The 24,601-nt window shown below is 37.6% G+C and overlaps 2 protein-coding genes across 2 annotated transcripts; both read left to right on the top strand.

Annotated features, from left to right (window-relative positions):
- Positions 1 to 1,083: 1,083 nt before the first annotated feature.
- On the top strand, positions 1,084 to 9,952 carry LOC139473293 (arylsulfatase B-like). Its single transcript, XM_071255826.1, has 14 exons — positions 1,084 to 1,210; positions 1,366 to 1,477; positions 2,467 to 2,518; positions 5,785 to 5,888; positions 6,042 to 6,148; positions 6,280 to 6,344; positions 6,517 to 6,618; positions 6,850 to 6,913; positions 7,308 to 7,405; positions 7,880 to 8,016; positions 8,636 to 8,694; positions 8,881 to 9,004; positions 9,326 to 9,468; positions 9,734 to 9,952. The coding sequence occupies exons 1-14, from the start codon at positions 1,114 to 1,116 to the stop codon at positions 9,904 to 9,906; spliced, it is 1,437 nt and encodes a 478-aa protein (XP_071111927.1). The 5' UTR covers positions 1,084 to 1,113; the 3' UTR covers positions 9,907 to 9,952.
- A 4,044-nt stretch (positions 9,953 to 13,996) lies between these two features.
- Positions 13,997 to 23,221, top strand: LOC139473292 (arylsulfatase B-like). Its single transcript, XM_071255825.1, has 14 exons — positions 13,997 to 14,123; positions 14,279 to 14,390; positions 15,495 to 15,546; positions 18,832 to 18,935; positions 19,089 to 19,195; positions 19,327 to 19,391; positions 19,564 to 19,665; positions 19,950 to 20,013; positions 20,408 to 20,505; positions 20,984 to 21,120; positions 21,734 to 21,792; positions 21,979 to 22,102; positions 22,459 to 22,601; positions 23,003 to 23,221. Exons 1-14 carry the CDS (start codon positions 14,027 to 14,029, stop codon positions 23,173 to 23,175), a joined length of 1,437 nt encoding a protein of 478 aa, XP_071111926.1. The 5' UTR covers positions 13,997 to 14,026; the 3' UTR covers positions 23,176 to 23,221.
- The last annotated feature ends 1,380 nt before the right edge of the window (positions 23,222 to 24,601 follow it).

Raw genomic sequence — 24,601 nt, 5'->3', positions numbered from 1 at the left:
AATCAGTGAAAATGGTTCCACTTGGTAATTGGTCCTATTCCTGTTTGTATATGTATATGAGTTTATAATATTTGCAAGTGGCGTGCGTGGGTACAATGCGTATGCAGAGATCAAAAGTGTGCTCCTTTCATTAACATGCACGTGCAAATTGCGAATCGAGATGTCTCCATGAATATGTTTTGAAAGTTGCATGATCTAATTTTAGAATAAATATATTTTTATTTCATTTTATAATGAACCATAGTTACTCTGTTTCCTTAGTGCTTTATATGACCATTAGGTCGGAAAGGGAAACTGATTTTTGACTGATAATTAAGTTTAAAGTATTGGTTCCCTTGTTTGTAAATTTCAAATTCAGACTTTCTGATTGAGTGGAGTCTGGTTCTGCCATTCGGTTCAAAGCATATCATGAACAGTTACTATACTTTCGAGTCGATGCGGTGGGCTTTCTCTGTTTGTAGACCAATGCCTTTCATGCCAAGGAAGAAGTTTCGAGAATTGAAAGTGAATACCTGTTACAAAGTAGTATATACAAGCATCTTGCATTACAGTTGTAGGTGAACATCCGCTACTTTAATTAGGGCACATAATTACACTATACTCGTTTCGTTTCTTGAGGCTAACCTTAATCCAGAATGGCATGTATCTTCACAACTCACAACTCCAACCGTAGAGTTCATAGTGCATATTGTTAGGTGAATTATATAATATGAGAATAAAGGAAGGATAAACACATGTCATATTCTACCATTGTGAAAGAGTGCAAATGTCTACAATAACACTGTAATCTGACCTGAATGTATTCCAAGGTCGTTGTTACCATTCTATGATTTAGAGTCAGAAAGCTCATGTCTTAAACTGTTCTAAGTAGTGTCTTGCAGGCGTTGTCATTATACATGTATATTGACATGAAGCTATTCGATATTCCATCAATCTCATTAAATTCGTTTAAATGTTCCTACTATATTAGATAAGTTTTAACATATGTGCTTATATCAGAACACGTGTACCTGAACGTGTAGGTCAACATATAGATAGCTGTCTTTATCACGACATGGAATGTCTATATATAGGCAGAAAGTAGAAAACATTGCTGCTAAACAAGCAAACGCAATGGAGGTTCAACAGCTACTTGGTCTGTTCCTGTTTTTCTTATCATTGTCTTCAGCTCAGCGCCCAAACATCGTCTTTATTGTGGCAGATGACTTAGGTGAGTGCATTTATTGCAGGCAGCTACCAAGTGAGTCAATATGAAATACCTACTGAAGCAATATGTCACTCCAACTATGCTTCAAAGTATAGATATTTCCAGTGGTATATTGTCTGCATAGGCGTGTATTCAGGGGAGACTATGTCTTTTTACAGGTTGGAATGATGTTGGTTTCCGGAATCCTGACATGATAACCCCAAATATCGACAAACTGGCCACAGAGGGAATCATCTTCGAAAATGCATATGTCCAGCCTCTGTGCAGCCCGTAAATATGCCATATTTGTTCGTCCTCAATTTAACGAAAACCCATGACAAAACATCGATTGAAATGAAAGTAAATATGACAAAAACAAAACTTTGATCACTTAGAGAAGACATAACCACATAACAATGATTTAGAAAGTTGACCGTATATACGTTTGCACAATACTTCTTGTTATTGTGTTACAGAATTTGAAATACGTTGTGAATGTAAACATTGTGCTTATAAACTGTAATATTTATTTCAAAAATTTCTAATTGACAATCAAATCAAATAATGAAATCAAATCATCAGGTATATCAGTGATCTGATATCGTTCAATAACCATCAAGTAGCCACTGATTAACAAGCTAAAGACCCGGGCTCGATTCCCGACATGGGTATAATGTGTGAAGCCCATTTCTGGTGTCATGATTTTGATGGAAGGTGGCTTAAAGCGGCGTAAAACCATAATCACTCCCACAATCACAAACAACCCACCTGAACTAGAAATAAGGGAGACCAGTGAGACCACCTCGTCTGTTTCATATTTAGATCTATAGATCTATTTAGATCTATTAAGCATAAAGATTCAGGGTGACAAAGGGGCGGTGGGGTAGCTTAGTGGTTAAAGCGTTCGCTCGTCATGCCGAAGACCCGGGTTCGATTCCCGACATGGGTACAATGTGTCAAGCCCATTTCTGGTGTCCCCCGCCGTGATGTTGCTGGAATATTGCTAAAAGCGGCGTAAAACCATATTCACTCACTCACTAACTCAGAGTGACAAAACACTCTCCACAAGACAGCTGCACAGCTGCGGAAAAGATAACAAGAATACATTGGGTAAAGTGGTAAATTGCTGAACTCCCTATGTTAGTTGGACTGCTTACGTCAATGGTATAAACTGGTCTTCGTCCTTTCTTTTGGCCATGGCTGCAGCGATGTCTTTGGGGTGTTGAAAACAGACTATTCATTACAATATTACAAAATCATCAGTACACTCATTGTTTCAGATCCCGTACAGCCTTTATGAGTGGAATGTTTCCATTCCATGTAGGCATGCAGGTAATTATGTCCTCGTTTAGCAAACGTGGTTAATGCAGGTCATCCATGAACTGCATGGTTAAATTCCAAATGAGTTCAAGTGTTCAAGTGTGTGAGTTAAATATTAAGTCAGCTAGGCAATGTTTCAGCCAAATTGCGACTGGAAAATGTAATTGATTACTGTGAAGGATAGACAGAAAAATTAGAAGTAATTAAAACTATTGTGCGATCACAATGCAAAGACCGTCTTATTAAACATCAACTTATAGGGACCTCTTCTGCCTGAAAGGTACAAGTTGTGGTAATGAATAAAGATGTTTAGCATGTATCTGCTACTATATAAGTGGCATGATATTGCAAATGATTAATCAACCAATCAGTTAAACTGTCGGCATGTCGAATTTGTCTGTTTATGTAGCTCACTCTAAATTATTTTCATGATCGTATTGAGATACATTAAGAAAACATAGACGCCGTAGAATCACGTGAGATCGTGTGAAACATGCTTCTGTTATATTCAAGGATAGATGGGAGAACATACGTGAAAGTTTGTGAACATATTACTGAATTTAAAGGAGTGTTCATATGCATCATGACATGCCAAATAAGCCATGAACAATATATTCAAACTATTGATCTTGAGTAGGAAGTCGTTGAAATTGGTATTGGCGCTTACTCTAGGAATTTTCATCCCCACACGTTCCATTCGGTATTTGTTGTTGACACACTATCTCACTACACTCAACGGTTTGTGAGGTTTGAATATTTCCCAGAAGATATTCTGTGCTGTTGCCATGGCTATTCTTATGGAGAGGTTATCTAAGAATCATTATTTTGAGATTCTCTTCTTATTCTTAACTTTATTCTGTTTCGTTATAGCATGGTTTATTTACTGCAAAATACAATTTTCAAATATACCTCTTGAAATAACCCATATTTATACTGTCTATACTAAAAGATACATTTATTTCTGTCCTTTCACAATTCACATTTCTGATGAAACTGATTTCTATCAAATTATTTTGATACATTTCCATGTCCTTCTGAAATAACGTAATTAACAAATGCTTTGGTCAGACAATCACAGAATGTAATTTATCAGCGATGTGGTTGTTGGTATAGTTGTGAGCCTTTGTTCTCCATGGGAGGAGACACAGTTTTCATTATCAGTGTTTTATTAGCGCACTGGGATTCTTGTAAAGAATAGAGGTCCGCTGCAACATATCCCTGTCGTAGGAGGTTCCTAAATGGACCCTTGACTTGGTGTATTTGGATGGCATTATATCCATTGTGTTGGTCGACGCTCATTTCGTCTATTACTGGATTGTTTGGTTCAGTTCAGTTCAGTTTATTCTCAGAGAAAAAAACACCTACAGTGGTACATGCGAAACAAAGTATGATGATCATTCATATATAATAATAAAATCAATTATTGGGGTTTTGTGCTAATACATTTTGAGATGGAAAGTTTCAATGAAATATGACAAAATTAAAGTAACACGAATCTCAAACACGTTTTGTAACAGCTTCAACATTTCTAAAGATGGTATTGTGATGAATTTAGACAAGTTTTTCATAGCTTTTCCTGTAAGTGTGGATAATTTCCTTCAATCTGGTCTTTCAATATTTCTTCAATATTTAATGCGAGGCATTATGAAGAACACATTAACGGGTTGTCAAATATTTCACCCAGTTGTTTCCTCAGTTGTTAAATATTTCCTAAACGAATGTTCTCCATGGAAGCTTTTTCAGAGATGCTAGCGTAGTTATGAGTGATACATTTATTAATAATATTTGTTAATTTTGGAGTTTCATTACAAATTTTCATTTTATGCCAGAATAGAATAAACGTTTGGTACATTTTGATATAGAGGGGTTCCCTTCCGAGTTCTTCATAAATCATATACATGCAGTTGTGGAAATGCACTGTGAAGCACATCAAAGTGTAAATGCGGATATAAAACAATCCAAGGGCAAATTAATATTACATGCCTTTTTTTAGTAGTGAAAACATGGCTTTTGTTGCATTTTCTGTTCAAATTGTGATGGCTTCTACAAATCTCCCGTTTCTGTGCTACTTTAGTCAACATTTTCTTTAGTTTGATTCCTAAAGCGAATGAGCTTTTCATATTGCTGTTCTTAGCGACGCTTCCAAAAACTATGATTCTGGTTTTGGACAAGTTTGCATTTAATTTCCAAGATCTACGAAAATTGTCAGGTGATTGTTGTAGGCCTACAGGGTCTTCATATAACAAAACAATAATCTGCAGGCAAAGTATTAAATCGGTTTTGCTTTGGTAATCTAAATTAACACCTTTAATTCCTCGTTTCAGTAGAAAGGGCTCAATATAATTGATAAAAATTGAAAACAGCAGTGGCGAGTTATCAATTATTTCAAAATCAACATAAAGACATTAGCTTTGTTGACATTTGTTGCTTTGCCTATTGTGTTGTCTGAGTCAAGACTACCATTACAGATTCAAATAGATTGAAATAGATTTAAATCTTTACACAGTTCTATTAATTGAAACCCAAAATTGTTCGCCCTAGCTTCAACTTGTGTGCACCTTTGATACTAATTTGATCTAACACATGCAAAGAGTTAATATCATTTTCCAATTCTGGTAGATCCATCTCAAATTCGGCAACAATATCCTTATCGAGTAAAAGGTAATCACACAGTATTAACATCCCCCATGATCACTGACTGACAGATAGTGTAATACGTATTGTTCAACCTCATTAAATGCATTACTGTTCTCATACTTAGAACCTCAAGGTGGGAGATATACAATACCAATATACATATCCTGATCAATGTGAAACACTGACTTTGATATCTCAATCCAATAGACAAAGTATTTCTGGTGGCAATACCACCCTATTTTCTTAACGACCCAGACCTGAAATTCATATCCATCTAATCATAGACCATCACAGATGTCAGTCCTGGTTGCAAACCAATAATGCCATACTACTTAATAAGATCAGTAAAGTCAGCATAGAAAAGTTTTTTTCTTAAGCTACGCACATGCAGATTGAAAAGTCCATACTCGATTATATACGGATTGCCTTCAGAAAGCTGGAGTATTGCTGAGTGCGGCATGTGGGCCTAATCTCAGTTCTATTTGACGTTGAATCGCAACTAAGGTAGGCCATTCTCTGTTTAATGTCATTATTGCCATAGAGTATTTTTGTGTGGATTAAATGAATGCACGTAAATGGGGAGGTTCTTTCTTATTTCTTGACTATATAACGTTATCTTACTAAAACGAATCAATGCTCAGCATCTGGTACTGCTCCCTGGCCAAGCAGTGTGTGTACCCCTCAACTATACCTTCCTGCCCCAGGAACTAAAGAACCTCGGCTATGCTACGCACATGATCGGAAAGTAGGTATAATGTTTCAATGAAGAAAATTGATAAGATATACTTAGAACAACTGTAAATGTATTTAAGAATGTAGAGCAAAAAGTAGAACTACATCTGTTATTGTAGATGATACACAACGGTACGGACATTCATTTTTTCCACTGACATTTCAGATGGCACCTGGGTTTCTGCAAGTGGGAGTGCACACCGACGTACCGAGGCTTCGATACTTTCTTTGGTTATTATAACGGGGCTGAAGACTACTTCCATCACAATGTTGGTGCGCATTATTCTGCCAGTCGGGTTGTAATGAGGCTCGTTTTAGATTTGCTTTCGTGTATTTACGTTTCAGTTGCAATCATGTACACGAAAGAAGATGTATAATAGTCTAAATATTTCATATTTCACCAGCACAATATTTGGACTACAGGGACAATCAGCTTCCTGCAAGAAACTATTCTGGAGAATATTCTGCTGTAAGTATGCCATATCGACTGACGTTGAAAATGATTTGTCACCAATATCAGTTGATAATTTTCATACAAATCACGATCGTTTGACAAAATGTATACGTTTTTAGATATATGTAAATCCTAGACGAGTCGTTTATTGGTTTGAATATTGCATGCATTCCTGTTATCATTTCAGTTCACATTCGCCCAGAGAGCCGTTGATATCATCAATCGTCATGATGTTTCACAGCCACTGTTCATGTACCTCCCGTATCAGAATGTGCATGGTCCTATTGAGGTACATTAAAACAATAGTATTGAGAACGTGAACCAGTTAAATTTCACCTACCTATTTTAACGTCATCACATCACACAACAATGACGTAAAATAACAATGAGGGATTTATTTCAAGGATTCATTATTTAGAGGAATGTTGAGGATATTTATTAGTTTTAAATCCAAGATACATAATTTATTAGTATGATGATCCATTTGGTAATGTATGTATATCAATATTTGACATCACAGGTGCCCAAGAAGTATGAGGATATGTATCCGAATGTGATCAACGAAGGGCGAAGAAAGTACAGTGGTAAGCACTTATGACTGTATTATTTATTTCTTGCTTAAATTAATTTGTTTATCGTTTCCCGTATATTTTGTGTTTCCGAAAGCACTGTTTTAATAATTCAATAACCATTCTTATGTTCCAGGGAGTATGATATCAATTTACTTTTCTAACCCGAGGACATAGGTCACGCAGGTGTCTAAGGCACCGGAAATCTCTGTGAAGAGTTGTGTCCATTTTCCTTTGATCAGGATTCTAGTCCCTGGTTCATACTGATTATGATCCTTTGTTTGTCTGCACAATGCTCATATATGTGAGTTTCACTGAAGCATCTACTGACAGTATCAATGTGAACTTTTGTCGTGCATTTATTAAGGTTAAATCCTTGTCAGAGCACTGATACTATCATTACCAACAGGAATGGTGTCCGCCTTGGATGAGGCAGTGGGAAATGTTACCAAGGCCCTGAAGGATCGGGGCTTGTTTGAAAATACTCTGATTCTTTTTACCGCAGATGTAAGTAGTTGCAACAGTGGGTGAATCTTAAAACAGTTTTCCACTTCACGCAATCGGTGGAAATATGTTTAAAGTATATTTTAACGTAGTGTATACTTACATTATAACTCATAAGCAATTGAACATTCAATATAGCTTTCCGTATCCCATGGTCTTGTTTTAAATGTGTCGCATTTAATTCAAAAATATCGCTCAAAGTAACAACATGCTTTTGACTGTGAAATATCTTTTTGTCAAATCGTTATACAAAGATACACTTCAATGTTAGGCACATTATACTTTTCCCATGAAAAATGTGTAAGAACAATATCCGTTACCTATGTGCATGATTGTTTCAAATATATATACAGGGCAACGACCAAACATTTTCCATACAGTGTGTTCATGTATATTTTGATTGTTAGAATTCGTGCAAGCGCAGTGTTGTCATGCCATTCTCCCTTGTAATAAAAACATGAAAGTTTCTTCATTCAGAATGGAGGCCCTATCGAAGTTTTTGCCAACAACTGGCCCCTCAGAGGTGGGAAGCACACGATCTGGGAAGGGGGTACGAGGGGGACATCCTTCATGTATGGTGTTGGGCTCCAGAAGACAAGGACGACATACGATGGGTGACTCATTAGAACATAATCAGATTAAACACAATGAACCTATTTGTGAAAAGTGTTCCTTGTGATGATCTCTCACAATAAAGTATGATTTTAGACAGATGGTTAGTCAATAAATGATTTAGGGCTCCGTGAAAGTCCGTATCAGAACTTGAATTCAGGATACCCTTGAAGATCTGGATGAGAATAAGTCTTCAGCAAGCCATGCTTGTCGTAAGAGGCGGCTTACAGGATCGGGTGTTCAGACTCGCTGTCTTGGTTGATGCATGTCATCGCTGGATTTTCAGACTCGAATATTTACAGACCGTCGTCATATAGCTGGAATATTGTTCTGGAGTTAAACAACTCCAAAACAAATCAAAACATTTAATACAGGAAAATATCATATGCAGTACATGTATATCAGCGTTCGTGTTTCCAGAACAATGTTCAAGTTGTTACGAAACTTTTATATCACTATAGTAATGTGTTGGCATAATAGTTTATACAAAGTGACCTTAATGACCTTCCTTTTCTTCCCCTCATTGATTTTTATGTACATAAAACCAAATACTCAAACCATTTTAAATGCTGAATTCAATATTTGTTGGATTTAATCCTATAAATGTGAATCCCTGAACAGGATGATCCACGCTGTCGACTGGAAACCAACTTTAGTCTCTGCTGCTGGTGGAACGCCAGGCAAGGGGATTCTCATTTATATTTTCCCTGGTGTTGGTCTGAATTATAATCAAGAAAGATTTATTTGCAACTGATTGACAGAATCAGTCAGTTTGAATGTGTAATTATATTAATAACCTGCTTCGAAACATCATCGGCAAGGTACATAGGATTTTTTTACCATCTATTATTGTATTTTGGTCGTAGAAACTTCCATTGATGGAATGAGTCACTGGGATTCTATTCGAAACGGCCTACCGTCTAAAAGGACAGAGTTCATTTACAACATTGACGACTTTGAAGTTCCAGTCGAAGGGCATGCTGGAATAAAGTACTATTAACATATCGCCAACCAATCAGATTGCATGTACTAGGAAACTTAAAAGGACATTGCCAAATAGTTTTCTTGAGCTGCATATAGTAAGTGAATTTGCGTTTGATTTGCTATCCTAAGGCGATTTGCATATTCATATAACGACCTACCTCAGATGTAATTCACATGCCCTATTTGGAATAACACTGATCACACAATAACAACTGTGTCTGCATTCTTGTCTATACTTGTCTATCATCACAATATCCCATACATCTGGACATATACGTTCATGATCTGAAAAGCCAAGAAATGCCCATTTGCAGTATCTACATTCAGAGTAGGAGACTACAAGCTGATCCTGGGGTACCCTGGAGGTCCTGATGGCTGGCACCAACCCATGAACAGAACCCAAGATGACAAGTATGAACAGACAGTTTACACCAAAGGAGATGAACCAATCCACCTCTTCAACATTCGAGGTACACATTGTCACACATGTTTGTCTGAACTTGAATTAGCGTTCATGACCTTCCCAAATTTCAATGTACAGTACACAATACCAACGACAAAAACTGACCACTGCTACATGACTGCAGCAAATCATCATCCACACACTGAATACTGTTGATTATGAATAATACCCCAATAGCACTCAATGTTTGAAAAACAATTGCTGCATCAAGATGAACACATATTGTTTGTTAAGATGAAAGCTTATTTACAAATATTCTGATACCCATCTAGAGGATCCGACTGAGCACAACGACCTTGCACAGCAGATGCCGGACATGGTGGCGAAGTTGCGATCCCGGTTTGAGGACTACAAGAAGACGATGGTGCCAGCCAATTTCCCCAACCAGGATCCTGCATCTAACCCCAGAAAGTTTGGAGACGCTTGGAGCCCCGGGTGGTGCTAATCATATGTACTTGTGTCAATACATCTACATGCTGACCATTCCATAATGTGTGTTTTGTTGTATGTACATACAAAATGAAAACCAGCAGTCCTTTGTACTGCATGACAGAGTGATTTGGCAATGTATATCTGCGTAAAGTGCGTTTAACAAATCAATAACTCATTGAGACATCGATGTGCTTGAGTAATTAAGCAATGACTGATAAAAGCCTTTACATGAGCATCCAATATAGCTCCAACTCTATCATGTCGGCCATGACTATAAAAAACGCCCAATCACGCATTGGTATAAATTCTATTAAATTGTATATTTGGAAACTATTATGCCTCAAATATGTTTTTATTTAATGGCGCAAAGATCCTCAACATAAAAGTTCGTATATATTCATGTATACCGATGACGAGGACTTAAATTGTGTTAACGTGTTGTTTTGTGGTGAACAGATGACTTGCCTCTGCGTCTATTTGTGATGGGTATGACTGGACTCTCACCCTTTCGCGAACGCCTGGTTCCATCACTATTTGAGAGTGATTCATGGGCATATGCTCGTGATATGGTCGTAACTGTTGAGTGGACTCTGCATTTGGTAGATATTTCTTTTGATTATGTTAACGCCGTGATGTAACTGGAATACTGCGACGTTAAAACCAACTCACTTACTCACTCATTTGATTATGTTAATGGAATTGGTGTCACTACTGATTTTTAGTGGTGTATTTAAATAATTTTAACAGCTATTTTGCCTCCAAATTGAATCTGTTTCAGCGGATATTATTAGTTATGGTGTCTTTAGTTGCCGTATACGGTGTTATGTTAGGTTAGCAGAAAAATATTGGGCGAGGCTTTTTCTGCTGACCGAATACGGCAACTAGAGACAACATAACGAATTTATCATGCCGAAAAGTTTACACTCTCTGGTATCCATATAAAATTGACACTTACAACCGTTCGTTGACGTTAAGAGTCAAAGGGACACTACTATTCAAACCTTGGAGTGAGTGAGTGAGTTGGGTTTAACGCCGCTTTTAACAGTATTCCAGTAACATCACGGCGTGTCAGCTTAATGTGGGAGGAAAGCCCGGAGTGAAGCAGGTCTCAGACGTTTACCACTTCGGTGAAACAAACGAGCACGGGTATGGTGCTGACAACGATAATCTTTGATCTAAAACACAGATTAATGTCCTTGCACATCACAATTAATGAGAGTAAAACACAAATAACGAATTTCGGTACCAGACTTTTCATGTGAAATATTTGCAAACTTTGTCAAGTGTAGAACATTATAAAGCTCTTAATATAATACATAGTTCAGAATGCCACCCTGGCCAAGGTCTCCAGTGAGCCTTCAAACAATGCTATATGCCAGAGCTCTGTAAATAGTCTAGTCTGGACCATACACAAATGTGACGGTTTTTCGAGCAATGAACTACGATGCCGTAGGACAATGGCAATAATTAAACATGACCACTTGTAAAGATTGGGATCTTTGACAGGGAAGTTATTGGTTAAGATGACAACATCTTCAGAATTCAATGACAAGCATTCACCAAAGTCGGACCTCCTAATCCAATTAGTCACAACTGAAGACGTGAATGTAGCGTTGGATATCTTTCTAACCCATTGTTATACGTAATAGTAGAAGATACATCTCACTCTCTCCCATTACAGGGCTTGATCTCCAATCGCCCGCAATCTGATTGATTGGCCGAGAGTGGAGAGCTGTGTCATCCCGTTTGGATTGGCTGGCTAAAAATAATTGACGGTGCTATTTTCGGATCGGGGATTCCCGAGGTACAGGAAATCCTCAGCTGTCAAAACATTACCGTAGTGACGATGTTTCAATCTCCGAAAGTTGGTGACCAAGTGAAAAGTTGCGGGGGAGGAAGGGGTGTGATATGTGGATTGTGGAGATGTATCAGAGAATCTCGGCTTCCCAATGTACGAGATTTAGTTGCAGAATGAGAAGACGGTAACCGAAGCGAGATACCGCATCTTATTACGGGACCAGATGAGCCACACCGGTAGATTCTCTACTGTGCGTTTTCAAGACTAATAAAACAACTTCTTTGATAGGCATTTAGAAGTTGGAGTACTAAGTAAGGATAAGAATTTATGGATGAACAACTTCTTTATTACATGGTGATGTTCTTTATCGCCTGTTGTACTAGTTGCTCAGGATAGTGGTTATGCTGTGTAAATACTTGTTTGAGGTGGCTTAGTTCAGAAGTTAGATGTTGCTTCGTGGAACAGATGTTGTGAGGGTTGACACAATTCCTTTCTTGACTTGAGGTGGATAGTTGGAGGCTCAGAAATCTCAGAAATCCCCTCGTCAACAGTCTGCACCCTTTGTGATCAGCCTCCCCTACTTTGGAATAGTTAGCCACAAAATCCAGAGACTCTTAAAGAAACAGGCCAACACTGATGTAGTCTTCAAAAGAAGTCATACTATTCAGAACACAAATTAAAGCCACAGGGAAACCACCATCCAGCCACAAGCGAGAACCATCAGGAGCAGTGTACCACATGCCATGCAATTGTGGACAAGCTTACTTAACTAATAATACAGCTAATGAAACAGCGTTTGTGTAATTGGTCGAACAGTCGTTCCCGATTTTGAGCAATGGTGTTAAAAAAACAAAACGTTGGACACTGAATATGTATCCAGTTAACACAGATACGCAGTGCATTACTAGGGTGTGAAACAGTTTTCAATCCTTATCAAAGCTATCGTCCAATATCAATATGATTTAGTCACTTTTTGCAAGTTACTCACAGCTGAATACTTTCCCTTGTAATCCCAAGCGGGACGTTTGTCATCTCGGTAGTCTAAATAGGCACCTCGAAATATATCAACAAACACCGATATCCACAAAATCTGCCTATATATTACATCTGTTCTCCATTTGTTATCAAATTATTGTATGCAGCTGTAGCAAACGTTTTAAGACATTCGTGAATTACATACATGTTCGTAATACATAAATAGGAGAGTGGGTTAGTTCACAGAAACATAACCCATACAATGTATTATGACCAAGCAATTAGTTATAATCAGACGTATATTCACAGATATAGACAGTGTTTAAGATCCAACTAAAGTGACACATCAAACGGGAACCTTAAACCAATCAGTGAAAATGGTTCCACTTGGTAATTGGTCCTATTCCTCTTTGTATATGTATATGAGTTTATAATATTTGCAAGTGGCGTGCATGGGTACAATGCGTATGCAGAGATCCAAAGTGTGCTCCTTTCATTAACATGCACGTGCAAATTGCAAATCGAGATGTCTCCATGAATATGTTTTGAAAGTTGCATGATCTAATTTGAGAATTAGTTCCCTTGTTTGTAAATTTCAAATTCAGACTTTCTGATTGAGTGGAGTCTGGTTCTGCCATTCGGTTCAAAGCATATCAGGAACAGTTACTATACTTTCGAGTCGATGCGGTGGGCTTTCTCTGTTTGTAGACCAATGCCTTTCATGCCAAGGAAGAAGTTTCGAGAATTGAAAGTGAATACCTGTTACAAAGTAGTATATACAAGCATCTTGCATTACAGTTGTAGGTGAACATCCGCTACTTTAATTAGGGCACATAATTACACTATACTCGTTTCGTTTCTTGAGGCTAACCTTAATCCAGAATGGCATGTATCTTCACAACTCACAACTCCAACCGTAGAGTTCATAGTGCATATTGTTAGGTGAATTATATAATATGAGAATAAAGGAAGGATAAACACATGTCATATTCTACCATTGTGAAAGAGTGCAAATGTCTACAATAACACTGTAATCTGACCTGAATGTATTCCAAGGTCGTTGTTACCATTCTATGATTTAGAGTCAGAAAGCTCATGTCTTAAACTGTTCTAAGTAGTGTCTTGCAGGCGTTGTCATTATACATGTATATTGACATGAAGCTATTCGATATTCCATCAATCTCATTAAATTCGTTTAAATGTTCCTACTATATTAGATAAGTTTTAACATATGTGCTTATATCAGAACACGTGTACCTGAACGTGTAGGTCAACATATAGATAGCTGTCTTTATCACGACATGGAATGTCTATATATAGGCAGAAAGTAGAAAACATTGCTGCTAAACAAGCAAACGCAATGGAGGTTCAACAGCTACTTGGTCTGTTCCTGTTTTTCTTATCATTGTCTTCAGCTCAGCGCCCAAACATCGTCTTTATTGTGGCAGATGACTTAGGTGAGTGCATTTATTGCAGGCAGCTACCAAGTGAGTCAATATGAAATACCTACTGAAGCAATATGTCACTCCAACTATGCCTTCAAGTAGAGATATTTCCAGTGGTATATTGTCTGCATAGGCGTGTATTCAGGGGAGACTATGTCTTTTTACAGGTTGGAATGATGTTGGTTTCCGGAATCCTGACATGATAACCCCAAATATCGACAAACTGGCCACAGAGGGGATCATCTTCGAAAATGCATATGTCCAGCCTCTGTGCAGCCCGTAAATATGCCATATTTGTTCGTCCTCAATTTAACGAAAACCCATGACAAAACATCGATTGAAATGAAACTAAATATGACACAAACAAAACTTTGATCACTTAGAGAAGACATAACCACATTGTGCATGTAAACTGTAATATATATTTTGCAATTTCTAATTGACAATCAAATCAAATAATCAAATCAAATCATCAGGTATATCAGTGATCTGATATCGTTCAATAACCATCAAGTAGCCACTGATTAACACGCTAAAGACCCGGGCTCGATTCCCGACATGGGTATAATGTGGGAAGCCCATTCCTGGTGTCATGATATTGATGGAATGTGGCTAAAACCATAATCACACCACTGATCAACCCACCTGAACTAGAAATAAGGGAGACCAGTGAGACCACCTCGTCTGTTTCATATTTAGATCTATAGATCTATTTAGATCTATGAAGCATAAAGATTCAGGGTGACAAAGGGGCAGTCGGGTAGCCTAGTGGTTAAAGCGTTCACTCGTCATGCCGAAGACCCGGGTTCGATTCCCGACATGGGTACAATGTGTCAAGCCCATTTCTGGTGTCCCCCGCCGTGATTTTGCTGGAATATTGCTAAAAGCGGTGTAAAACCATACTCACTCACTCACTCACTCACTCACTCAGAGTGACAAAACTCTCTCCACAAGAATGTATGACAAGAAAGATGCCTTCAACTTTCCAATAGTCAACTTTCCCTGACCTGTTCCACATATGGGGGAGGATACACTCACCATTTCGCGAACAACTGGTATCATCACTATTAAATAGTGATTCATAATATACATGATATAATCGGAATCGTACAATCGACTCTGCTTTTGACAGAGATTTCATATGAATATGTAAATGGTTCTGTCGCTATTATTAAAAAGCACAGCTGGGGAAAAGATAACAAGTATACATTGGGTAAAGTGGTAAATTGCTGAACTCCCAATGTTAGTTAGACTGCTTACATCAATGGTATAAACTGGTCTTCGTCCTTTCTTTTGGCCATGGCTGCAGCGATGTCTTTGGGGTGTTGAAAACAGACTATTCATTACAATATTACAAAATCATCAGTACACTCATTGTTTCAGATCCCGTACAGCCTTTATGAGTGGAATGTTTCCATTCCATGTAGGCATGCAGGTAATTATGTCCTTGTTTAGCAAACATGGTTAATGCAAGTCATCCATGAACTGCATGGTTAAATTCCAAATGAGTTCAAGTGTTCAAGTGTGTGAGTTAAATATTAAGTCAGCTAGGCAATGTTTCAGCCATATTGCGACTGGAAAATGTAATTGATTACTGTGAACGATAGACCGAAAAATTAGAAGTAGCAGATTTGTAATTAAAACTATTGTGCGATCACAATGCAAAGACCGTCTTATTAAACATCAACTTATAGGGACCTCTTCTACCTGAAGGGTACATATTGTGGTAATGAATAAAGATGTTTAGCATTCATCTGCTACTATATAAGTGGCATGATCTTGCAAATGTTTCATCAACTAATCAGTTAAACTGTCGGCATGTCGAATTTGTCTGTTAATGTAGCTCACTTTGAATTATTTTCATGATCGTATTGAGATACATTAAGATAACATAAGACGCCGTAGAATCACGTGAGATCGTGTGAAACATGCTTCTGTTATATTCAAGGATAGATGGGAGAACATACGTGAAAGTTTGTGAACATATTACTGAATTTAAAGGAGTGTTCATATGCATCATGACATGCCAAATAAGCCATGAACAATATATTCAAACTATTGATCTTGAGTAGGAAGTCGTTGAAATTGGTATTGGCGCTTACTCTAGGAATTTTCATCCCCACACGTTCCATTCGGTATTTGTTGTTGACACACTATCTCACTACACTCAACGGTTTGTGAGGTTTGAATATTTCCCAGAAGATATTCTGTGCTGTTGCCATGGCTATTCTTATGGAGAGGTTATCTAAGAATCATTATTTTGAGATTCTCTTCTTATTCTTAACTTTATTCTGTTTCGTTATAGCATGGTTTATTTACTGCAAAATACAATTTTCAAGTATACCTCTTGAAATAACCCATATTTATACTGTCTATACTAAAAGATACATTTATTTCTGTCCTTTCACAATTCACATTTCTGATGAAACTGATTTCTATCAAATTATTTTGATACATTCTCATGTCCTTCTGAAATAACGTAATTAACAAATGTTTTGGTCAGACAATCACAGAATGTAATTTATCAACGATGTGGTTGTTGGTATAGTGTGAGCCTTTGTTCTCCATGGGAGGAGACACAGTTTTCATTATCAGTGTTTTATTAGCGCACTGGGATTCTTGTAAAGAATAGAGGTCCGCTGCAACATATCCCTGTCGTAAGAGGTTCCTAAATGGACCCGTGACCTGGCGTATTTGGATGGCATCGTATCCATTGTGTTGGTCGACGCTCATGATGTCTATTACTGGATTGTTTGGTTCAGTTCAGTTCAGTTTATTCTCAGAGAAAAAAACACCTACAGTGGTACATGCGAAACAAAGTATGATGATCATTCATATATAATAATAAAATCAATTATTGGGGTTTTCTGCTAATACATTTTGAGATGGAAAGTTTCAATGAAATATGACAAAATTAAAGTAACACGAATCTCAAACACGTTTTGTAACAGCTTCAACATTTCTAAAGATGGTATTGTGATGAATTTAGACAAGTTTTTCATAGCTTTTCCTGTAAGTCTGGATAATTTCCTTCAATCTGGTCTTTCAATATTTCTTCAATATTTAATGCGAGGCATTATGAAGAACACATTGACGTGTTGTCAAATATTTCACCCAGTTGTTTCCTCGGTTGTTAAATATTTCCTAAACGAATGTTCTCCATGGAAGCTTTTTCAGAGATGCTAGCATAGTTATGAGTGATACATTTATTAATAATATTTGTTAATTTTGGAGTTTCATTACAAATTTTCATTTTATGCCAGAATAGAATAAACGTTTGGTACATTTTGATATAGAGGGGTTCCCTTCCGAGTTTATCATAAATCATATACACGCAGTTGTGGAGTTGCACTTTAAAGCATATCAAAGTGTAAATGCGGATATAAAACAATCCAAGGGCAAATTAATATTACATGCCTTTTTTTAGTACTGAAAACATGGCTTTTGTTGCATTTTCTGTTCAAATTGTGATGGCTTCTACAAATCTCCCGTTTCTGTGCTACTTTAGTCAACATTTTCTTTAGTTTGATTGCCTAAAGCGAATGAGCTTTTCATATTGCTGTTCTTAGCACCGCTTCCAAAAAGTATGATTCTGGTTTTGGACAAGTTAGCATTTAATTTCCATTCAGAAACAAGATCTACGGAAGTTGTCAGGTGATTGTTGTAGGTCTACAGGGTCTTCATATAACAAAACAATAATCAGGCAAAGTATTAAATCGGTTTTGCTTTGGTAATCTAAATTAACACCTTTAATTCCTCGTTTCAGTAGAAAGGGCTCAATATAATTGATAAAAATTGAAAACAGCAGTGGCGAGTTATCAATTATTTCAAAATCAACATAAAGACATTTGCTTTGTTGACATTTGTTGCTTTGCCTATTGTGTTGTCTGAGTCAAGACTACCATTACAGATTCAAATAGATTGAAATAGATTTAAATCTTTACACAGTTCTATTAATTGAAACCCAAAATTGTTAGCCCTAGCTTCAACTTGTGTGTACCTTTGATACTAATTTGATCTAACACATGCAAAGAGTTAATATCATTTTCCATTTCTGGTAGATCAATCTCAAATTCGGCAACAATATGTTTATCGAGTAAAAGGTAATCACACAGTATTAACATCCCCCATGATCACTGACTGACAGATAGTGTAATACGTATTGTTCAATCTCATTAAATGCATTACTGTTCTCATACTTAGAACCTCAAGGTGGGAGATATACAATACCAATATACATATCCTGATCAATGTGAAACACTGACTTTGTTATCTCAATCCAATAGACAAAGTATTTCTGGTGGCAATACCACCCTATTTTCTTAACGACCCAGACCTGAAATTCATATCCATCTAATCTTAGACCATCACAGATGTCAGTCCTGGTTGTAAACCAATAATGCCATACTACTTAATAAGATCAGTAAAGTCAGCATAGTCAAGTTTTTTTCATAAGCTACGCACATGCAGATTGAAAAGTCCATACTTGATTATATACGGATTGCCTTCAGAAAGCTGGAGTATTGCTGAGTGCGGCATGTGGGCCTTATCTCAGTTCTATTTGACGTTGAATCGCAACTAAGGTAGGCCTTTCTCTGTTCAATGTCATTATTGCCATAGAGTATTTTTGTGTGGATAAAATGAATGCACGTAAATGGGGAGGTTCTTTCTTATTTCTTGACTATATAACGTTATCTTACTAAAACGTATGAATACTCAGCATCTGGTACTGGGCCCTGGCCAAGCAGTGTGTGTACCCCTCAACTATACCTTCCTGCCCCAGGAACTAAAGAGCCTCGGCTATGCTACGCACATGATCGGAAAGTAGGTATAATGTTTCAATGAAGAAAATTGATAAGATATACTTAGAACAACTGTAAATGTATTTAAGAATGTAGAGCAAAACGTATATCTACATCTGTTATTGTAGATGATACACAACGGTACGGACATTCATTTTGTCCACTGTCATTTCAGATGGCACCTGGGTTTCTGCAAGTGGGAGTGCACACCGACGTACCGAGGCTTCGATACTTTCTTTGGTTATTATAACGCGGCTGAAGACTACTTCCATCACAATGTTGGTGCGCATTATTCTGCCAGTCGGGTTGTAATGAGGCTCGTTTTAGATTTGCTTTCGTGTATTAACGTTTCAGTTGCAATCATGTACACGAAAGAAGATGTATAATAGTCTAAATATTTCATATTTCACCAGGACAATATTTGGACTACAGGGACAATCAGCTTCCTGCAAGAAACTATTCTGGAGAATATTCTGCTGTAAGTGTGCCATGTCGACTGACATTGAAAATGATTTGTCACAAATATCAGTTGATAATTTTCATATAAATCACGATCGTTTGACAAAATGTATACTTTTTTAGATATATGTAAATCCTAGACGAGTCGTTTATTGGTTTGAATATTGCATGCATTCATGTTATCATTTCAGTTCACATTCGCCCAGAGAGCCGTTGACATCATCAATCGTCATGATGTATCACAGCCTCTGTTCATGTACCTCCCGTATCAGAATGTGCATGGTCCTATTGAGGTACATTAAAACAATAGTATTGAGAACGTGAACCAGTTAAATTTCACCTACCTATTTCAACGTCATCACATCACAGAACAATGACGTCACATAACAATATCATGGGAACAAGGGCGATACATATAAGAACGTGTGATTGATACTTTTGACAATGAGGGATTTATTTCAAGGATTTATTATTTAGAGGATTGTTGAGGATATTTATTAGTTTCAAATCCTAGATACATAATATTAGTATGATGATCCATTTGGTAATGTATGTATATCAATATTTGACATCACAGGTGCCCAAAAAGTATGAGGATATGTATCCGAATGTGATCAACGAAGGGCGAAGAAAGTACAGTGGTAAGCACTTATGACTGTATTATTTATCTCTTGCTTTAATTAATTCGTTTATCGTTTCCCGTATATTTTGTGTTTCCGAAAGCACTGTTTGAATAATTTAATAATCATTCTTATGATACAAGGAGTTTGATATCAATTTACTTTTCTAACCCGGGGACATTGGTCACGCAGGTGTCTAAGGCACCAGAAATCTCTGTGAAGAGATGTGTCCATTTTCCTTTGATCAGGATTCTAGTCCCTGGTTCATTCTGATTATGATCCTTTGTTTGTCTGCACGATGCTCATATATGTGAGTTTCACTGAAGCATCTACTGACAGTATCAATGTGAACTTTTGTCGTGCATTTATTAAGGTTAAATCCTTGTCAGAGCACTGATACTATCATTACCAACAGGAATGGTGTCCGCCTTGGATGAGGCAGTTGGAAATGTTACCAAGGCCCTGAAGGATCGGGGCTTGTTTGAAAATACTCTGATTCTTTTTACCGCAGATGTAAGTAGTTGCAACAGTGGGGAGAATCTTAAAACAATTCTCCACTTCACGCAATCGGTGGAAATATGCTTAAGGTTTATTTTAACGTAGTGTATACTTACATTATGACTCTTAAGGAATTGAACATTCAATATAGCTTTCCATAACCCATGGTCTTGTTTTAAATGTGTCGCATTTAATTCAAAAATATCGCTCAAAGTAACAACATGCTTTTGACTGTGGAATATCTTTTTGTCAAATTGTTGTACAAAGATACACTTCAATATGTTAGGCACATTATACTTTTCCCATGAAAAATGTGTAAGAACAATATCCGTTACCTATGTGCATGATTGTTTCAAATATATATACAGGGCAACGACCAAACATTTTCCATACAGTGTGTTCATGTATATTTTGATTGTTAGAATTCGTGCAAGCACAGTGTTGTCATGCCATTCTCCCTTGTAATAAAAAACATGAAAGTTTCTTCATTCAGAATGGAGGCCCTATCGAAGTTTTTGCCAACAACTGGCCCCTCAGAGGTGGGAAGCACACGATCTGGGAAGGGGGTACGAGGGGGACATCCTTCATGTATGGTGTTGGGCTCCAGAAGACAAGGACGACATACGATGGGTGACTCATTGGAACATGATCAGATTAAACACAATGAACCTATTTGAGAAAAGTGTTCCAGTGATGATGTCTCACAATAAAGTAAGATTTTAGACAGATGGTTAGTCAATAAATGATTAAGGGCTCTGTGAAAGTCCGTATCAGAACTTGAATTCAGGATACCCTTGAAGATCTGGATGAGAATAGGTCTTCAGCAAGCCATGCTTGTCGTAAGAGGCGGCTTACAGGATCGGGTGTTCAGACTCGCTGTCTTGGTTGATGCATGTCATCGCTGGATTTTCAGACACGAATATTTACAGATCGTATTTATATAGCTGGAATATTGTTCTTGAGTTAAACAACTCCAAAACAAATCAAAACATTTAATACAGGAAAATATCATATGCAGTATATCAGCGTTCGTTCTTTCCAGAACAATGTTCAAGTTGTTACGAAACCTTTATATCACTATAGTAATGTGTTGGCATAATAGTTTATACAAATTGACCTTTATGACCTACTTTTTCTTCCCGTCATTGATTTTTAAGTACATAAAACCAAATACTCAAACCATTTTAAATGCTGAATTCAATATTTGATGGATTTAAACCTATATATGTGAATCCCTGAACAGGATGATCCACGCTGTCGACTGGAAACCAACTTTAGTCTCTGCTGCTGGTGGAATGCCAGGCAAGGGGATTCTCATTTATATTTTCCCTGGTGTTGGTCTATATTATAATCAAGAAAGATTTATTTGCAACTGATCGACAGAATCAGTCAGTTCGAATGTTTAATTATATTAATAAACTGCTTCGAAACATCATCGGCAAGGTACATAGGAATTTTTTACCATCTATTATTGTATGTTGGTCGTAGAAACTACCATAGATGGAATGAGTCACTGGGATTCTATTCGAAACGGTCTTCCGTCTAAAAGGACAGAGTTCATTTACAACATTGACGACTTTGAAGTTCCAGTCGAAGGGCATGCTGGAATAAGGTACTATTAACATATCGTCAACAAATCAGATTGCATGTACTAGGAAACTTAAAAGGACATTGCCAGTGAGTTTTCTTGAGCAGCATATGGTGAGTGAATTTACGTTTGAGTTGCTATCGTAAGGCGATTTGCATATTCATATAACGACCTACCTCAGATGTAATTCACATGCCCTATTTGGAATATCACTGATTACACAATAACAACTGTGTTTGCATTCTTGTCTATATTTTGTAATTTGCGATTTGCATATTTACATCAATGACCTATTTCAGACGCAATATCACATACCTCTGCATTAATACATTCATGATCTGAAAAGCAACGAAATACCCATTTGCAGTATCTATATTCAGAGTAGGCGACTACAAGCTGATCCTGGGGTACCCTGGAGGTCCTGATGGCTGGCACCAACCCATGAACAGAACCCAGGATGACAAGTATGAACAGACAGTTTACACCAAAGGAGATGAACCAATCCACCTCTTCAACATTCGAGGTACACATTGTCACACATGTTTGTCTGAACTTGAATTAGCGTTCATGACCTTCCCAAATCTCAATGTACAGAACACAATACCTTTAAGCACGGATATCTACTGCTTCAATGGTCAGCTGTGGGTATAACTGCCAATATATCTCGTGATTACAATAGTTAGCAGTACCTACCTATGCCTGTGGTTTTCAAAGACCTGGGTCACATCAGGTATTCAACAAACGACAAAAACTGACCACTGCTACATGACTGCAGCAACATCATCATCCGCACACTGAATACTGTTGATAATCAATCCCAGCCCAATAGCACTCAATGTTTGCAAAACAAGTGCTGCATCAAGATGAACACATATCGTTTGTTAAGGTAAAAGCTTATTTACAAATATTCTGATACCCATCTAGAGGATCCTACTGAGCACAACGACCTTGCACAGCAGATGCCGGACATGGTGGCGAAGTTGCGATCCCGGTTTGAGGACTACAAGAAGACGATGGTGCCAGCCAATTTCCCCAAAACGGATCCTGCATCTAACCCCAGAAAGTATGGAGACGTTTGGAGCCCCGGGTGGTGCTAATCATATGTACTTGTGTCAATACATCTACATGCTGACCATTCCATAATGTGTGTTTTATTGTATGTACATACAAAATGAAAACCAGGAGTCCTTTGTACTGCATGACAAAGTGATTTAGCAATGCATATCTGCGTAAAGTGTGTTTAACAAATCAATAACTCATTGAGACATCGATGTGCGTGAGTAGTTAAGCAATGACTGATTAAAGCCTTTACATGAGCAGTATAGCTCCAACTCTATCATGTCGGCCAAGACTATAAAATCGAGCCGAATCACACATTGGTATAAATTCTATTAAATTGTATATTTGGAAAATATTATGCATCCAATATGTTTTAATTTAATGGCACAAAGATCCCAACACAAAGTTTCGCATATATTCATGTATAACGATGACACGGACTTAAATTGTGTTCACGTGTTGTTTTGTGGTGAGCAGTTGACTTGCCTCTGCTTCTATTTGTGACGGGTACCACTGGATGTGACGTCTACTCTCACCCTTTCGCGAACACCTGGCTCCATCACTATTTGAGAGCGATTCCTGGGCATATGCTCGTGATATGGTCGTAGAGTGGACTCTGCATTTGGTAGATTCTTTTGATTATGGTAACGCCGTGATGTAACTGGAATACTGTTAAAAGCGACGTTAAACCCAACTCACTCACTCACTCATTTTATTATGTTAATGGAATTGGAATTACTGATTTTTAGTGGTGCATTTAAATAATTTTAACAGCTATTTTGCCTCCAAAAGGAATCTGTTTCAGCGGATATTATTAGTTATGGTGTCTTTAGTTGCCGTTGACGGTGTTATATTACGTTAGCAGAAAAATATTGGGCGAGGCTTTTTCTGCTGACTTAATATAATCCCGTATACGGCAACAAGAGATATCATAACGAATTTATTATGCCGAAAAGTTTACACTCCCTGGTATCCATATAAACTTGACACTTACAACCGTATGTTGACGTTAAGACGTTAAGGGAGACTACTATTCAAACCTTGGAGTGAGTGAGTGAGTTGGGTTTAACACCCCTTTCAACAGTATTCCAGTTACATCACGGCGTGTCAGCTTAATGTGGGAATAAAGCCCAAAGTGATGCAGGTCTCAGACGTTTACCACTTCGGTGAAACCCACGAGCACGGATATGGTGCTGACAAACCTAGAAACACAATCGGGGCGAACCGGGATTCGAACCCACAATCATAGGTTTCTGGCGTGCCCAAGGGACGCAACTTTGCACAGCGAATCGCGGCGCCTTCGACGACTGGGCCACCTGTGCCCCCCAAACCTTAGATGCCAGACCTTGTTGACAATATTAACGATAATATGTGACAGTCTAATTCCAATTATTCTGATAGTTCAGAGAAAGTCCAGGTTTAAGCTAATCTCACGGACATGAAATATTTCATTTTTTCAACTTG

Source organism: Haliotis cracherodii, unplaced genomic scaffold (genome assembly GCF_022045235.1).
Source record: "Haliotis cracherodii isolate W230 unplaced genomic scaffold, xgHalCrac1.p SCAF_27, whole genome shotgun sequence".
Lineage (NCBI taxonomy): Eukaryota > Metazoa > Mollusca > Gastropoda > Lepetellida > Haliotidae > Haliotis > Haliotis cracherodii.
This window is presented reverse-complemented; position numbering and strand designations above follow the sequence as displayed.

Coding starts and splice junctions, on each gene's coding strand:
- LOC139473293 (XM_071255826.1), top strand. CDS start 1,114: ATGGAGGTTCAACAGCTACTTGGTCTGTTCCTGTTTTTCTTATCATTG. Junction 2,519..5,784: donor CATTCCATGTAGGCATGCAG/GTAATTATGTCC, acceptor ATCAATGCTCAG/CATCTGGTACTGCTCCCTGG. Junction 9,005..9,325: donor GAAGGGCATGCTGGAATAAA/GTACTATTAACA, acceptor ATCTACATTCAG/AGTAGGAGACTACAAGCTGA.
- LOC139473292 (XM_071255825.1), top strand. CDS start 14,027: ATGGAGGTTCAACAGCTACTTGGTCTGTTCCTGTTTTTCTTATCATTG. Junction 18,936..19,088: donor GCTACGCACATGATCGGAAA/GTAGGTATAATG, acceptor CTGTCATTTCAG/ATGGCACCTGGGTTTCTGCA. Junction 19,666..19,949: donor ATGTGCATGGTCCTATTGAG/GTACATTAAAAC, acceptor TTGACATCACAG/GTGCCCAAAAAGTATGAGGA.